Consider the following 15813-nt stretch of genomic DNA (forward strand, 5'->3'; position numbering starts at 1 on the left):
TTTCTGTGAAATTTATTTCAGACAGTCTCAACTGCCAGTGAACTACGCAAGCCAATTTATTGGATTGTAGCTGGTAAAGCTATTGATTATGAACAGATGCTGCTCCTAATGGCTAATGTGAAGTGGGATGTGAAAGAAATTATGTCACAGCACAACATATACGTAGATGCCCTGCTGAAGGCAAGTACTCTGGGAGCATCTTTGTCAAAGTGGAGTCTATCAGGAGAACTATTCCGCTCATTGCAGTTGCCCTGAGGTGGTGAGGTTATAGTTGTTATCACATTTCTAGCATCGTGATATTAAAGCCCCTGTACTGGAATAGACTTGCTTTTCAAATTTTGTGTTCTTTCAGACCCAAGAATACTATGCAGATTTTTTGGTTTTGCTCGCTAATTTCCCATCTTGAATGAGAGTTCAAGTTAATATTATGTAATCTCAGTAACCATGACTGTGGTGACAAGAAGATATTTCTATTTAATTAGAAGATATTTCTGTACTTGTGCAGATTTATCAGCAAGAGACCAGGCCCTTGATTACTCTATTTTGCTTTTTTTTTTTCCTAGAAATCACATTACTTTTGCAGTGTGTCATGCAAACACCTTTGCATTCAAAACTTACATTTAAAATTTTTCTGGAAAGAATTGTTCATTTTTTGTCATTTATGCATCAAGAGATACTTTTAGATCACCTGACATCTGCCACACACTGATCTAGGTGCTGACAATATAGTTGGAGAATTAAGGAACTTACATGCCCTCAAGGAATTTACTGCCCATATAGAGACAACAGTAAAGACATAAATGAAGATAAGACATGTCAGATGTCAGATGATGAATAGTCCAGTGAAAAAATAAATAAGCAGCAGAAGTGATATAGAGAGTGGCAGGGTGTGGGTTGGGGGCAGGGTGGTAATACTGTTAATTTACTTGTGGTCAAAGGAGGATCCTGATAAAGGGAGGGTTGTGGAGAGGCCCAAAGGAAGCGAGGAGATGAGCCATGCAGGTGTCTGAGGGGAGGAAAGGGCATCTAAGGAAAACCACTTTCAGAAAAGTTTTGTTTTTCATATTTGTCAGTGAAAAGAAAATGGGCCTTCTTAAGCTCCTGACTTTTATCTCATTTACATAAACATCATAAACATTATCTCATTTACATACCTGCTTAGTCCTGGGCAACACATGGTAGCCAGGGACACTTGTGATCCAATAAGCAAAGCCAGAGATCAAAACAGAGATAGCAGCGGAATTCATCATCTAGTGTGCCAACTCCCAGCAATTCCTGGTGCCCTTCTAGAGTTCTGTGATGAAAACTCTGACTTAGGAACTAAGGGTGGGACATCAGTTAGCAATGTCTAGGGGCTAGTGTCAAGTCTGAAGGGTGAGTGACAACAAGGGTGCTTGCTCTCTAATTGCCACCCTGGGAGAACTTTGCTTTCTAGGGCACCCAGGAGGTCTCAGTTGGGAATTTTAATTTGGAATGTGATAGACAAATGTAATTTATAAATAATCACACACACCATTTTTTTTAAACAATTTTGCTTTTGAAAGATTGATTTTATTTTTTTATGGCATGCTGACCATGGTACTCATAGATGGGTGTAAGAAGAATGAGACTTCTACACTCTGAATATATATACTAGATGGAACCTACTTGTCTAGTTATTCTTAATTATAAGAAACATTAATATTATGAGAAGGAACCAATGTATTCCGATTATCAACCTGAACCCAGTTTTGAGCAACTTAAATCCATCTTCTCTAAAGAAACTTTTATATAACTTTTATTCTTTCTATTACTTTTCCAAGTCCAAACCTTTAGGTAAAAAGCAATTTGCATTTGTTGCCCCCGCCAGAATCATAAGTTAAATGAAATGCTTTTATTATTCATTTAATAAGAAGCATTCTTGAACATTGAATTTAACAATGAGTAGAGTGACATTTCATACAGTTAGCATATAACCTTATCTTTAAAATATTAGTGGCGCGCCTGGGTGGCTCCGTCGGTTAAGTGTCCGACTTCAGCTCAGGTCACGTTCTCACAGTTTGTGAGTTCGAAGCCCCGTATTGGGCTCTGTGCTGACAGCTCAGAGCCTGGGGCCTACTTTGGATTCTGTGTCTCCCTCTGTCTCTGGCCCTCCCCTGCTCATACTCTGTCTCTCTCCCTCTCAAAAATAAATAAACATTAAAAAATTACATTAAAATTTTTAAAAATATATATTAGTGAAAAAGTACTGAATCAAGACTCTGGAAAGCTAAAGCAGAGTTTAGTGAAGCATGAATGCAGTAGCAAATGGTAGTGTCTGCTAGACTCATAAAACAAAAAGGATGAAGAGCAGTTATTTATTTAACTTTGATTCTCAAAAGTAAGCTTAGTGGATTGAAATTTTACTTTTTCATAAATAATTAAAAGCAATTAACTGTCAAAAATAAGTCATCAAAAAAAAAAGTGATTAGCAAAAGAATAACAAGTAATCGTATAGTAGCTTGACTGGTGACGATTAGATTCTTTTTCCTCCTGTGTGTTATTAGAAAATTTGAACACATGTCAGTCTTGACTTATTAAGCATGTGTGGCTGCTGTTTTGAGGAAACTAAAGGAAAAATGTCATTTTAAGCCTTGTTATATTTATTTGCAATATATTGTCAAGGAAGGATCTGTAGCATTTACTTTTGTAAATGAACATATTTAGACGATAATAGTCCAGAGAAGCTAGAAATATATTTAATGAAGGGTAAACCATTTGCTTTCATGTAATTGTTAGAAATTGTCTAAATTAGTCACATGTATTTTTATTTTTAGTACACTGGTACCATAGAAGTTACTAATAAGTAATAAAAATATTCAGTTTTTCTGCAGGAAACCAGAATGGTTTTATTTTATTTTTTCCTTTGTACTAAAAATTTGCAGCTATCACATGACTTTCAAATCATTCAGAATATAATTATTTACGTTTAAAAAATGTTTAGGAAAGAGAATACTTTATCCGATTGCTCTCTAAGGAGTATTGCCTCAAATTACAAATGGTTCACAGTTCACTCTGAGTTGAAAACTTTTAAGACAGTTTTTTAAACTGGGTTTCTGGGGCGCCTGGGTGGCTCATTTGGTTAAGCGTCCAGCTTTGGCTCAGGTCATGATCTCACAGTTTGTGAGTTTGAGCCCCGCATTGGGCTCTGTGCTGACAGCTCAGAACCTGGAGCCTGCTTTGGTTTTTGTGTGTATCTCTCTGTCCTTCCCCCGTTCACACACTCTCTCTCTCTCAAAAATAAATGAATAAACATTAAAAAAAAATTAAACTGAGTTTCTTGAAGATAACTTTAAAAACATTTTAGGTGATTAAACTCTTTTAGTCCATACCAACAGTCATAGAAAAATTTGAGATGAAGAAGCATTTGAACATTGGTTGCATTGTTTAATCTGTTGAGATGAAATGTAGTGTACTCTGTATCACAACATAGTTTATGCAGTTTGATATACTTTAAAAAAAAATCCTTCATACTAAGTCCAAGTTATCTTTTGCATTCTCGCTTTTTGTTTTACTTAGTTTGACTCTGAGTCTTTCTAAACATTCTTCTTTGCCAGTAAGATGGGAAAGCAATGTGCCATTATAATTATATTCATATATGGCCATGATTTTTGTCTTCTTAGGAATTTGAGCAGTTTAACAGGAGGTTAAACGAGGTTTCTAAGAGAGTTCGGATACCCCTACCTGTGTCTAATATACTTTGGGAACACTGTATACGGCTGGCCAATAGAACTATTGTGGAAGGGTAAGTTTTCATGAAAGCATTATCTGAGTCTTCAATGATAAATCATAATGCAATAACATTGCGTATTATCACCACTGGAGAGAATAGGTAGAGAATGTCATAAATAATAGTAAATGTAATCCTATAATAATTCAGGTTTGACTTTAGAACATAATTGAACAAACTTTAAACCCCACTGTGGCTCTTCTGTCTGTGCTTTTTTTTTCTCTGTGGTGACCTAGAACCAGCTAGTAGAGGAGCATGGAAAGTAGCGTCTAATGGTTATCAGAAAGTTAAACTCCTAATAGTCATTATTCCTTAATAATATAATTATGATGATGATGATGATTATAGATAACATTTATTGAGCACTGTGTGTCATTTATTAGATCAAGCACTTGACAGGATTATATCACCAAATCCTAACATAATCTCTTTGACAGAAGCATTTCTCTCTCTGTTTTATCAAGGAGAAAATCTAGCTTCAGAAAATCGAGGCCTAGAGAGGTTAAATAACTTATCCAGGTTCACACAGTTTTCAAACACCAAGGTTTATGAACTGCTGATTTTCTGATGACAAAATCAGTCCTCATAACCACTATATCTGTTAATGATATCATTATAACATTGTAAACTATATACATCTTTCATATGTTGAGTTTAAAGATCTTTCAGTACTAATTTTCCCACTCGCTCAGAGACCATGTTTGCATCTAGAACACAGACTCTCTCTGGAAAGCAATCTGCTATAGACCATTCATATGGTCTGGAGTTGCACATCAGGTAAATTTCCACATTATCATTTATCTGATTTCTTTTCAGTTCTTCTTTGTTATAAAGAAGAACATCTTAGAGAGTGGGAAGGTGACAGTGACAAGCTGACGTTTTGGCACTCTGTATTGAAAAATCAACAGTGCTGTATGTCACAGAATGGCCCTGTCAACAGTCATGACTGAAAAGTATTTTTAATAAATTTATTTAATAAAGTAGAAAAGTGAAGGTTTTATTTCTGTACGAAGCACTTTTTATTATTAAAAAAAAAAAAAAAGCCTGGTCACTTCAAATAATATGCACTTTAGTTTCCTTGCAGATTTCCTTAGGGGAAATACTGTGTTCCTAGGTTTGGAATATTATTGAAGGAATGAGACACTGACTTATGAGTAATAAAATGTTGTACTCGTAGGGTTAATACATTTATTCTTATTACTACTCCACCTTAGAACACAGTTTTTCAGTAGTGCCGGGTGTCAGAATAAGTCTATAAAGTGTTTTATTATGAAAAGTATGTATATACCTTGTTTGCTCAGATGCTCACACGTTTCTCTGGTTCGCTGACTGTTCATAGGGGAATTATTACATTTGTTTCCTTTGCACCCAGTAGTTACAATATTGAACAGTTTTATGAAACTAAGATTACTTTGGAGTATTCATAGCTTCGTTTTTTATAAATAATTCTTGGCAGTCAAATGTATTGGAATACCAATTTAACTTTCTTACAGATGATTATGTTAATTGACTGTGGGGAACTGTAGTCTGTAGAGCCGCAAAGAACTTTGTAAGTTATTTGATCTTTTTGGTTTGCAAATGAAGAAACTGAGGCCCCGTAGGTAAAATGACTGCTGAGTGACAGGGTCCGGACACAACCCAGTCCTTCTGACACAAGGCTCATGTGTTCTTTTTCTTATAACCCTCTCATTCCTAGAGAATCTGTCCACATACAGGTTAAGAAAAGTTGAAATACCTACAGGTTTCTTTTTCCATCCTCTATTTTTTTATTATTGTGTATCTTAGATATGCCAACGTCAAGAAGTGCAGTAATGAGGGTCGTGCCTTGATGCAATTGGATTTTCAACAGTTTTTAATGAAACTTGAAAAACTAACAGATATCAGACCCATTCCTGATAAAGAATTTGTGGAAACCTATATTAAAGCCTACTATCTAACCGAGAATGACATGGAACGCTGGATCAAAGAGCACAGGGTGAGAGCTGGAAAATAGTTAATTAAGTTTTTATTCCTTTTTCTTTGTGCTGTTCTTGTCTGGTATATTATATAATTCAAAGTCATAAGAGTGAAATATAAAGAAACAGCCAGTTCTTTGCCATATTCACACAGTATCTATGCAGTGCCCTTTGAGTAATCAAATCCTTTTGAGATCTTTCTGAACTGTAATAGTAATTATCTGGAAAGGTAGCCGGAGCCTGAACTTTAGCTATGTTTATCCTTCAACTGTGTTGTGGGAAAAGGCTGAAGTTGGTTAACATCAAGACAAATTGAAGACAGCAACATTGAAATGATTTACAAGCTAAAGTCTATTATATAACTTAAGCCTTCTAGCCCCCAACAATGAACTGGTATCATCCTGACCACACTGACATGTATTAGTGATGATTAATTTAAATATTTATGTTAATATTTAAAAGACTAAATTTAACTTCATCCTACATTAGACTTTACCTTGAGTATAGATGTGATCATTTTTCTTTTGTGTGGATATAGAGATAAGTAGAGAACAATATTATTTATTATGTGTTATATCGGATGCTGAATTTTGGGCACAGTTCAACTCACCCTGTATCACCAGAGCATACTCAATATGGGGAGCTTTTCTATGTGATTGTTCTGTCATTTGTCTAGGTAGACAGTATGTGAAGACAGATTTAATGAAAATATGGGAAGTATTAAAATTATCACCAAATTTTATTCCTTCAGTAACTCTGGTGCTCACATTTACTTATGCTGTAACATCATGGGTAAAAGCTAAGTAAATTTTAACTTCATTTGACTGGATAAGGAAATAAGGAATTATTTATATTTTATCAGCCTCATCCTGTCTGGTTTCAATACTCTAGAAAAACTAAATGAATATTAGCCTGAGTTTTGTGCAAATGTGCCCACTGTAGGTCAGTTTCAGGTCTGTAGGAGCAAAGTAGAAATGTATATATTATTTTCAATGATTTTGACCAATACACCAGAATTGTGAAAAATGTCACCCCTTGTAGTCCCACTGACATCTGACATTTGAAAACCAGAATGCTAAAGCAGATGCAGATGAAGTGCTGGATGTTATTGGAATTCATTTAGTAAAGTAAGCTACAAATACTTTGATGTTGCTACTGAGGAAGGCATTTAGGGAAAGAATACAAGTAACTGAGGAGAGAAAGCACAGCTCTTAGATATCCATTATTCGATGCAAGAATAATACCTTTCTGAACTGTAGTTTCCTCTTGTTTTTAGTTTCTTAGTTTCCTCTTTTAATATAGTGAGCCAAAATTTTTAGTCTAGTATTTTGTGAGAACTTTAACTGATATATGTAATTCACTGAAATTTTCTCAGGAGCTGACTGTCCTGCTTTCCAGGGAACTCTCCACAAGGTCTAGTCCAGTGCTGATGGCAGTGAATACTTGTTAAGTGTTAACTGACAGAGAGAATTTACCAGATGCTAACAACAGGTGCTCTCAGAGCAGATACACAAACTGAATAGTTTGCTGAATTTTTATTTTTTAAAATTAATTAATAGATTAAGTTTTAAAAATTTTGGTGGTAGTTTGTATTTTTTTGTGTTTATTTTTGAGAGAGAGCATAGGAGGGGCAGAGAGAGAAGGGGACAGAGGATCTGAAGGGGGCTCCATGCTGACAGTAGAGAGCTCGACGCAGGGCTCGAACTCACGAACCGTGAGATCATGACCTGAGCCGAAGTTGGACGCTTAACTGACTGAGCCACCCGGGTGCCCCTGCTGAACTTTTAAATGAACTCTTTCTCATATTTTTAAATTATACTATCTTTAGTGGCTACCTCCAGTGAAGACAGATGACTTTTTTTTTTAAGTTTTTATTTTGAGGGAGAGGGAGAGCAGGGGAAGTGCAGAGAGAGAGAGAGAGAGAGAGAATCCCATAGGCTCTGTGCTGTCAGCTTGGAGCCTGACACAGGGCTCAGTTGGACGCTTAACTAACTGAGCCACTCAGGCACCTCAGATAGATGACTTTTCTTTCATTTTCTTTTAATATTTATTTCTTTGAGAGAGAAAGAGAGAGAGAGAGAGAGAGGAGAACTTGAACACAAGTGGGAGGGGCAGAGAGAGAGAGAGGGAGAGAGAGAATCTCAAGCAGGCTCCCTGCTGTCAGTGCAGAGCCCAACTTTGGGCTCGAGCTCATGAACTGTGAGATAATGACCTGAGATGAGATCAAGAGTTGGACGCTTAACCCACTAAGCCACCCAGGCCATCCTGACAGATGACTTTTCTTATTAGATTTGGTGGAGAACTCTCTTTCCTTACCTGAACTCTTGCTATTGATCCTCTATAACCAGATCAATATGCAAACCTTTCTGATGAGTCCCTATTCATTCTCATCCTAGCAACTCATTATCTGAAATTCAGGAACCAAATAGATTTGTACAGCATAAAATACTTGTAGTCTTCATTTTACTTATTAGCTACAATGACAGTATGAAGGATTAAAATCTAGTACCTTCCTGATCCTTGTTACCTTACTTATTTATCATATCTCAGAAAAGTTGTTCTGTGGTTAGAGATTTATTTCTTTCACCTAAAATGTTTGCAAAATGTGGAGTTCCAGAAAATACTTTACTTAGTAACATTTAAAAAATTTGGGAGGTCAGTGTATTTTAGTAACTTAATAAAGTATCACAGAGGGGCGCCTGGGTGGCGCAGTCGGTTAAGCGTCCGACTTCAGTCAGGTCACGATCTCGCGGTCCGTGAGTTTGAGCCCCGCGTCGGGCTCTGGGCTGATGGCTCAGAGCCTGGAGCCTGTTTCCGATTCTGTGTCTCCCTCTCTCTTGGCCCCTCCCCCGTTCATGCTCTGTCTCTCTCTGTCCCAAAAATAAATAAACGTTGAAAAAAAAAAATTAAAAAAAAAAAAAATAAAGTATCACAGAAATAAGCATAAGGTATGTAGTTTAAAAGTGGGCATATCAGATTACTTTGCCATAATTAAGAAGATTCCAGTGCTTTCTGTTTCAAATGGTTGCTACAGTATCCTTCTTGTTATTACAGCTCAGTAAACAATTTGTCTTCCATATCTTAAACTATAATTTTCACTGCTTTTCACTGATTTGTAGTGCTCAGTTACTATCCACTGAAAACTGAGTGTCTGTTCTTTCCTTGCGTTGATCAAACACGTCTTTCAGCGTACTAAATTTGGATTTTTTTTTTTTTTTTTTCAAGCAGGAGTACTCAACGAAGCAGCTGACCAATCTGGTAAATGTTTGCCTGGGATCCCATATCAATAAGAAAGCAAGACAAAAACTTCTAGCTGCTATAGATGATATAGACAGACCCAAAAGATAATGAACGCATTTTTTTTTCCTCAATGACATTGATCTTCTCTCAACATAGATGACATGAAAGCCAATTTTTCATGCACTCCTGACAATTGTCTGCTAAGAAATCTCTGTGCATGTTCCTTCCAACTGGAAAGTGGAAAACACTGAAATCTGTGTGGTATTCTCAAATGACTTTTATACACTCTGGTCCTTCTCTTCAACTTTTAGTCTCATCTGTTGTATTCTTTTCCTGAAATGATATCATTGCCTCGTCATAAGTATTGTTATGTGACTGCAGTAACACATTTTACCGAAGAATGTACTGTAGATATGCAATTAGAAGGAACAGTGGCAGTACATCCACGGACACTTTTTGGAGAATGAATTTATGTTGGTATTTTTTTTGCCCTCTCTACTTGGTTCTTGAAAGCATAAATGAGAGGTTTTCTGTACAGTATCTCCTAATTATGAGCACTGCATGAGAATTGAAAAGTACATGTAAGCAAAATAGTTGAAAAATCAGTATGCTCTCTGTGTTTTTGAATGTCAGAGTTTATCTTGGGGTTAATTTGGTTAAAACAGTGATCATAAATGATGAAATTGAATAAATATTATACTCTAACACTATCAGCCTATGTGAGACTAAATTTTGATATTTTTCCATGGCAGGTATAGTTTAGGAAGTGATAATGGAATTTTTTAGTATGTTCTAATTGTAATGATCTTATATCCCGAAACCAATGGTGAAAAGTAACTTATTGGGTGTACCTATTCAGTGCCTGAGTAGCACACAGAATGGTGATTGTGGGATTTTTTTTAATGTGGGACATTTTCCACATAAGTGGCTCTCTTTGATTTCAACTTTTGTCTTAGGATGGCAAAACCTGGCTTAGCTGACTTAGGGAAAGGACTGTTAGTCAAGAATAAGTTTATGGTCATATGTTCATCTTTCTTAGATGTCTGCTTTGTATTACAGATGTAAAATAATGTGAGCTAGCTAGTGACAAACTTTGGAACTCAGTTAATAACTATGTACTTTGCTTTTGAAACCAGAGACCTTCTGTCAACATATATGACACGAAAATCAGTTTCCCATGCACTCCTTCCAACTGACTGATCAGTAATTTTTTTCATGTTCTTTATGACTAGGGAGTAGAAGACTCTTAGGTTTGTGTGGTGTTGGTCCAGGATTACTGGGCGTGACCTACAACATCAACAGCTCATAGAATCCTAAAGCATCATTTCATGAGAAATGGGCTTTGTGTCCTGTGAGCCTTCTGGGAACTGAGATGCTGAAATGGAGGGCAGAGGGTGGCGTGTAGGGCAGGCATGGAGGTGAATAAGGAGGTGACAGCCACTCGGTGTCTGCCAGTCCCTGCAGATTTTCATAACCAGCACATTAGAATACAAAATGCTTTGAGAATACATCTCTGGATGCTAGTATATGTGTCTGTATGATGAGGTTTTTGTTTTCAGCCTCTCCCTTTGCAGTTCATTTACTGTCAATATTGACAGTAAAACTTTCCTCTTGTAAAAAGGTATGAGCTTGGTGCTATTATGGTCTACTTGTGGCATTGGACTGTGTACTTGGAAGGCAGATTTTGCCAGGAGCCATTATCCATACAGAGCCGCTGGAAGAAAATGAATATGAAATAAGTTTGGTCCTTGTGTTTAAATGACATATTCAGTTGGGCACATAAAGAGCTAATCAATCTCATTTTTTCTGTTGATTGGGAGCCACTTATTTATTCTTTTTTACATGGGCTTTCTAGTTGGCTTTCTTTAATTTCTACTTTAGTTTGCCCTAGGTAGCATGAACAGCAGTTACCTACCTGTTAGAGTGTTTTCCAGGGTGATAGGAATTAATACAAAAGAATTACTTGTTAGAGAATTAACCATGCAATCGGACAGATCTTTTAACTTACGTATACTGTGCTTTGATAAAAATTTTAAAAACTTTTTTTTGTGCATCAAGGTAGCTTAATGAGTGTTCATTAACATCAAAACAGTAACCAGATACTTGAGCTGTGAAATTACCTAAAAACAAGAGAGTTAACCAGACATTTCTCAAATACATTATGCAGTGATAATGAGTTATAACCATGTAACATTTTGTGAAACTAACATTAAGATAAATAGAATTGAAAAGCTTGAGAATATAAATGGAATTAATTGTGTTCCAAAAGTTTTACTGTAACAAAAAATTTCTTTTTGTGTCTAAGTTTTCCTTAACCGTGGCATTTGGTATGAAAGTGTCTTATGAAATTCAAGATTTTAAGTTGATATGGGAGCAGGAGAAAATTGCATCCCCTGGGAAAGAATGATTATTTCTACAAATACATTGTCTTGCATTAAAAAATGCTAGAGAGATGCATAGCAATTCAAATGACTGAGTTTGATTCAGTTTGTAAAACCTACAGAGATCTTATAAGTTCACTTTGACTAGTAAGCCCATTTGCTCAACTTACAAAATGAATTTGAATTTTGCTTGAAGCCAGGACCATATGGTATTTTATCATATCTTTAAGCAGAATTTCCTTTGAAAATTCCTGTTTAGCTGAGTGCTAAAGTGAAACTTTAAGTTAGATTGAATAGCTTTTTTCTTTACCTACTCACTAAAATGTAGTCATAAAAAAGGCTTGTAATTCAATTCACTTTGAAAGTATAGTTATCTTTTGTAATGAAAAATTGGACCCGAAGATGAAATACAAATTGTACTCAGAGCAAAATGAACAAGTCCAGGGGAAAATATTTACGTTTCTATATTTATTCTTTGAGGCAATTTTAATACATACATAGTGGTTAACACAAATGATATTTAACTCTTCAGAATGCGTAGTGACAAAATTATTAACATTCTGGTGTGATCTTTGTAAATATTAAGACTAGTGCAGCTTTTTGCAGATTTTCTTTTTTAGTATTACAGAAAATATTTGCTCAATTCATATCATCCACAAATTTTTAAAGGCCATCAAAAATTTTAAGCTACACAACATTCCCCAGGACAAAACTATGTCACATTTTATACATGAGAATTCTTTTTTTTTTTAAGTTTTTTTAAAATGTTTATTTATTTTTTGAGAGAGAGACACACAGAGTGCAAGTGGGGGAGGGTCAGAGAGAGAGAGGGAGGCACAGAATCCAAAGCAGGCTCCAGGCTCTGAGCTGTCAGCACAGCTGACGGTGAGATCAGAACTGAGCTGAAGATGGATGCTTAACTGACTGAGCCACCCAGGTGCCCCTATACCTGAGAATTCTTGTTCAAACTCAATGGAGAAACATAGTTCATTAACTCTAATACACTTTTCTTGATTGTTGTATCCTTTTGTGAATCTTGCTAAGTATATCTGCATCATTTTTTCAGTTTGAAAACAAACCCACAGTTAGATTCTCTATTTGCTAGGGATGTTGGAAGAAGGGGCAGGAATTCAGGGAAGAAGGATAACTAGTCTCTTTCTGGAATTTTGGTACTTTATTGATATGATTTATTTATAACATTTTTTTTGTTTTGCTTTTTGGTTTTGATGAAGAGCCATATTTATAAGTTTCTTTAGTGATCACTTCTTGATCTCAAGACTGGATTTTCCAGATTTGCTCTTTGAGGACTTTTTCACACTGAGCCAAGCCTTTCAGTCCAGAAAAGAGGTGTTTTTGTTTTTGTTTTAATCTACAGCCTATATTTTATTCTGTTTCTTCACCATCCCTTGTTTCTTGATTCTGCCTATCAGTAACCAAGAGGATTTATGTTTTAAAGAAAAGACATTTCCATATTGTGGGCCTTTTGGTCCAGCTACCACAAACAGCATAGCAATCTTTGCCTTAGATGGAAGGGATATTTTAGTCAGGGTTCCCATTTCAACAGAAGTCACTTCTGGAGCCTACACTGAAATGTAATTACACCCTTGGGTAGCTATTAGAAGACAGCTTTGCTGACTGCCTGCTGTCTACCTTATTTTACTTCTGTTGTCCCTACTTCCTATCACAATTCCACCTTTAAGAACTCAACCAAGATGCTTTACTTTCCACAAAACCTGTCCTTTACCAGAGTAGGTGCTCTGGGGAAGAAGTGATAGGGAATGGTGGTGATCACGGTGGAAATAGAATTTTAACAAGGAAGATTGCAGAAGATCTCTCTTGGAAGGAAATGAGGAGGCCAGTCATGCTGTTATCTGAGGTGGAGGGTTGCAGGCTGAGGGAGTAGTAAATGCAAAGTGAAGGCTCAAGGTGAAGGCTTCAGCTCTGAGAAGTGTAAGGAGGCCAGCATAGCAGGCACAGTAAGTGGGGGAGATTAGGAATGGAAAGGGTGTAGCAGGATGAGTCACACAGAGTGAAGACCTGTGAGTCTTTGGATTTTACTTTCAGATGGGAAGCATTTGGAAGATTGTGAACAGAGTGGGCACCTCATTTCTGACTTAGGTTTTAGCAAAACCCCTCTACCTGTGTATTTGAGAAAAGGCCGTAGGGGGACAAAGACTGAAGCAATGAGACAGAGTAAGAATCTAATACAGCAAACCAAGAACAGAATTATGGAGGCTCTGTCTGCAGGATATGATGAGGAGTGAGCAGATTCTGGATGTGTTTCAAAGGTAGAGACATTAGGATTTGTTGATTGGTTGATGTGATGTTTGAGAAAAGAGGGATTAAAGATGATTCTTAAACTTTCGCCTGAGAAAGTAGAAGTCTTTGACAGAACTGGGTTTGTGAAGATCAAGGGAATACTTGGACAGCTGTGTTTGAGATAGAACATTGGAGGTGTAGAAGAGGCAGCTGTGCACGTGAATCTGGAGAAGTCAGGGCTGTAGATGTAAATGTGGGAGTCATCAGCATATAGAATAAACCCAAAGCTTTCTTTAGGAGGCGGAAAAATCTTACTTGGCCCATGAATATTAATAAGCATTGGTCATAGAAATTTTATCCCTTTAGGATTGCTATCTTCCTTGAAATTGAGCTCAGGACAGTTTCCACATCACACAGGATAGATTAAGGAATAGGCTTTCTTGGGGAAACTGACAAGCCTGGGACAGCAAAAAGTAAAAAAAAGAGAGAGAGAAAGAAAAGGCATTGTTTCCCCTTCCCCCCCCCCCAGACCCCCTTCACCCATCCCCAACATTATCACCATGAGAGGTGAGAGAGGGCTGGGAGAATGCAGAGACTCTGTGTGTGTGTGTGTGTGTGTGTGTGTGTGTGTGTGTGTGTGTGTATGTATGTATTGGGGGGGGGGGGGGATGTTAGCAACAAATGTGAGAGCAACTGACCACCTAGTGACCTGGGGCCTGTGAGCAGTGTAGTTCCTCTGGCTGGGAAGCAGAAGCCTTCTCCTTTGGGAAGATGAGTTCTGGGGCAGCCCTTTCCCTAGCTGGCTCATCGTTCAGGCAACTGGAGCTAGCTCCAGGATACTGTCTTGTGTCAGGAGCTGGCTGGTCTCTAGTGGATTGGACAAATAGTTCCTGTCCTCAAGAGTCTAAATCTAGTAGGATAAACAGGTGTAAGATAAACACATTTCATTCTGGGGGGTACTCCAAAGGAGAGTTCAGAAGTGGGAAAAACTACACTGAGGAAGACATGTTCAAGTGAAGAAGAACTGGCATGAGGTGAGGAGGCTGGGGGAAGAGTGTGCTTGAGGATCAGAAAAGGCAGTGTGGTTGGCACACACAAGGGGCAGGGAGAGGGGCACAGAAAAGACTGAGAAGACGTGGCAGATATCCTGTGCATCCAAGCAGGAGACACAAATGAATTAAGCAGCAGATCTTATTCAATAATGAATGACAGGCAGTTTGAGATGTGGACAATGTGGGCCCGGCTGTACCTATAGGCACTTGAATTCGAATTTTAATCTCTGCATCCAAGGGAATGAATGGCCTCCATCCATCAGCTTGGGGGAGAAGGGAGTCTGTATAGATGAGGGAATTTCCCAGAACTTCTATCTGTGTGTTCCGCTATATCCATCTTGATAGCACGCAGCACAGAATATTACTTAGCTCAAAACTATATGATGGATGGAATGGTCAAGTGGAATGCAAATAAATACTCAGGCCCTTTGAGCTAGAATTCCTCCCTAAACTGTCCTCAAGTGCTGCTTGGTTCTTTGGGGCTGGATTTTCGCAAGTATATTTCTTTACACCCCAGAGCTCCTTGTACTGGATCAGACGTGTAATGGCTATTTGTTTATTGACTTCTCAGTGTTGTGGAAAAGGATTAATTAGTAATTGTTGAAGAGAGGTGCACACTGGCATTGGAAGCCAAAAGGTTAGCAGTTTAAAAAGAAGCAATAACTTACTTCACTTTCTTAAGTTTTTAACGCCTACAGACTGAGATAAAACTTGACATGTTTTAATAGACTGCCCTAGACCAGTGGTTATCAAAGTATGGCCCCAGATCATCAACCTCAGCATCACCTGAGGCAAATTCTCAGGCCCCACTAGAGACCTATAGAATCAGAAACTCTGCAGGTAGGACTGTACAATTGGCGTTTTAATAACTCTGACGCATACTGAACTTTGAGAACCACTGACTTCAAAGACACCCTGAGACAAAGTGATCCAGAAAAGCTGTTCACCTGGAACTTTCTTTCCCTTCACAGGGCTGTAGGATAGCTATTCCAGACTGACTGCTGACAAGGCCGTTTTTGTTTGTTTTTTGTTTTTAGACACTATTTTTTTGCCCACTTTAGTATAACAATTGCTACTTTTCCATAAAATAAATCTTATAGTCCTGCCTTCCCCATTAGAACCTGTATGAGTGACTACTGTTGGAACAGGCCAACAAACATGTGTATGTCCTTCACATT

General features: G+C 37.5%; 1 protein-coding gene across 2 annotated transcripts in view; it reads left to right on the forward strand.

Moving 5' to 3' along the window:
* The window catches only part of VPS50 (VPS50 subunit of EARP/GARPII complex), a 138681-nt gene extending 129028 nt beyond the window's left edge, over positions 1 to 9653 (forward strand). Inside the window, exons 25-28 of one of the 2 annotated variants that reach the window (XM_047842862.1) lie at positions 22 to 180; positions 3642 to 3763; positions 5534 to 5723; positions 8929 to 9653. In XM_047842862.1, coding sequence (XP_047698818.1) covers positions 22 to 180; positions 3642 to 3763; positions 5534 to 5723; positions 8929 to 9051 — 594 coding nt within the window. In that variant the 3' untranslated portion in view covers positions 9052 to 9653. The remainder of the gene's footprint in view (positions 1 to 21; positions 181 to 3641; positions 3764 to 5533; positions 5724 to 8928) is intronic. The other variant, XM_047842869.1, reaches the window with a different exon arrangement.
* The last annotated feature ends 6160 nt before the right edge of the window (positions 9654 to 15813 follow it).

Source organism: Prionailurus viverrinus, chromosome A2 (genome assembly GCF_022837055.1).
Source record: "Prionailurus viverrinus isolate Anna chromosome A2, UM_Priviv_1.0, whole genome shotgun sequence".
NCBI classification, from domain to species: domain Eukaryota; kingdom Metazoa; phylum Chordata; class Mammalia; order Carnivora; family Felidae; genus Prionailurus; species Prionailurus viverrinus.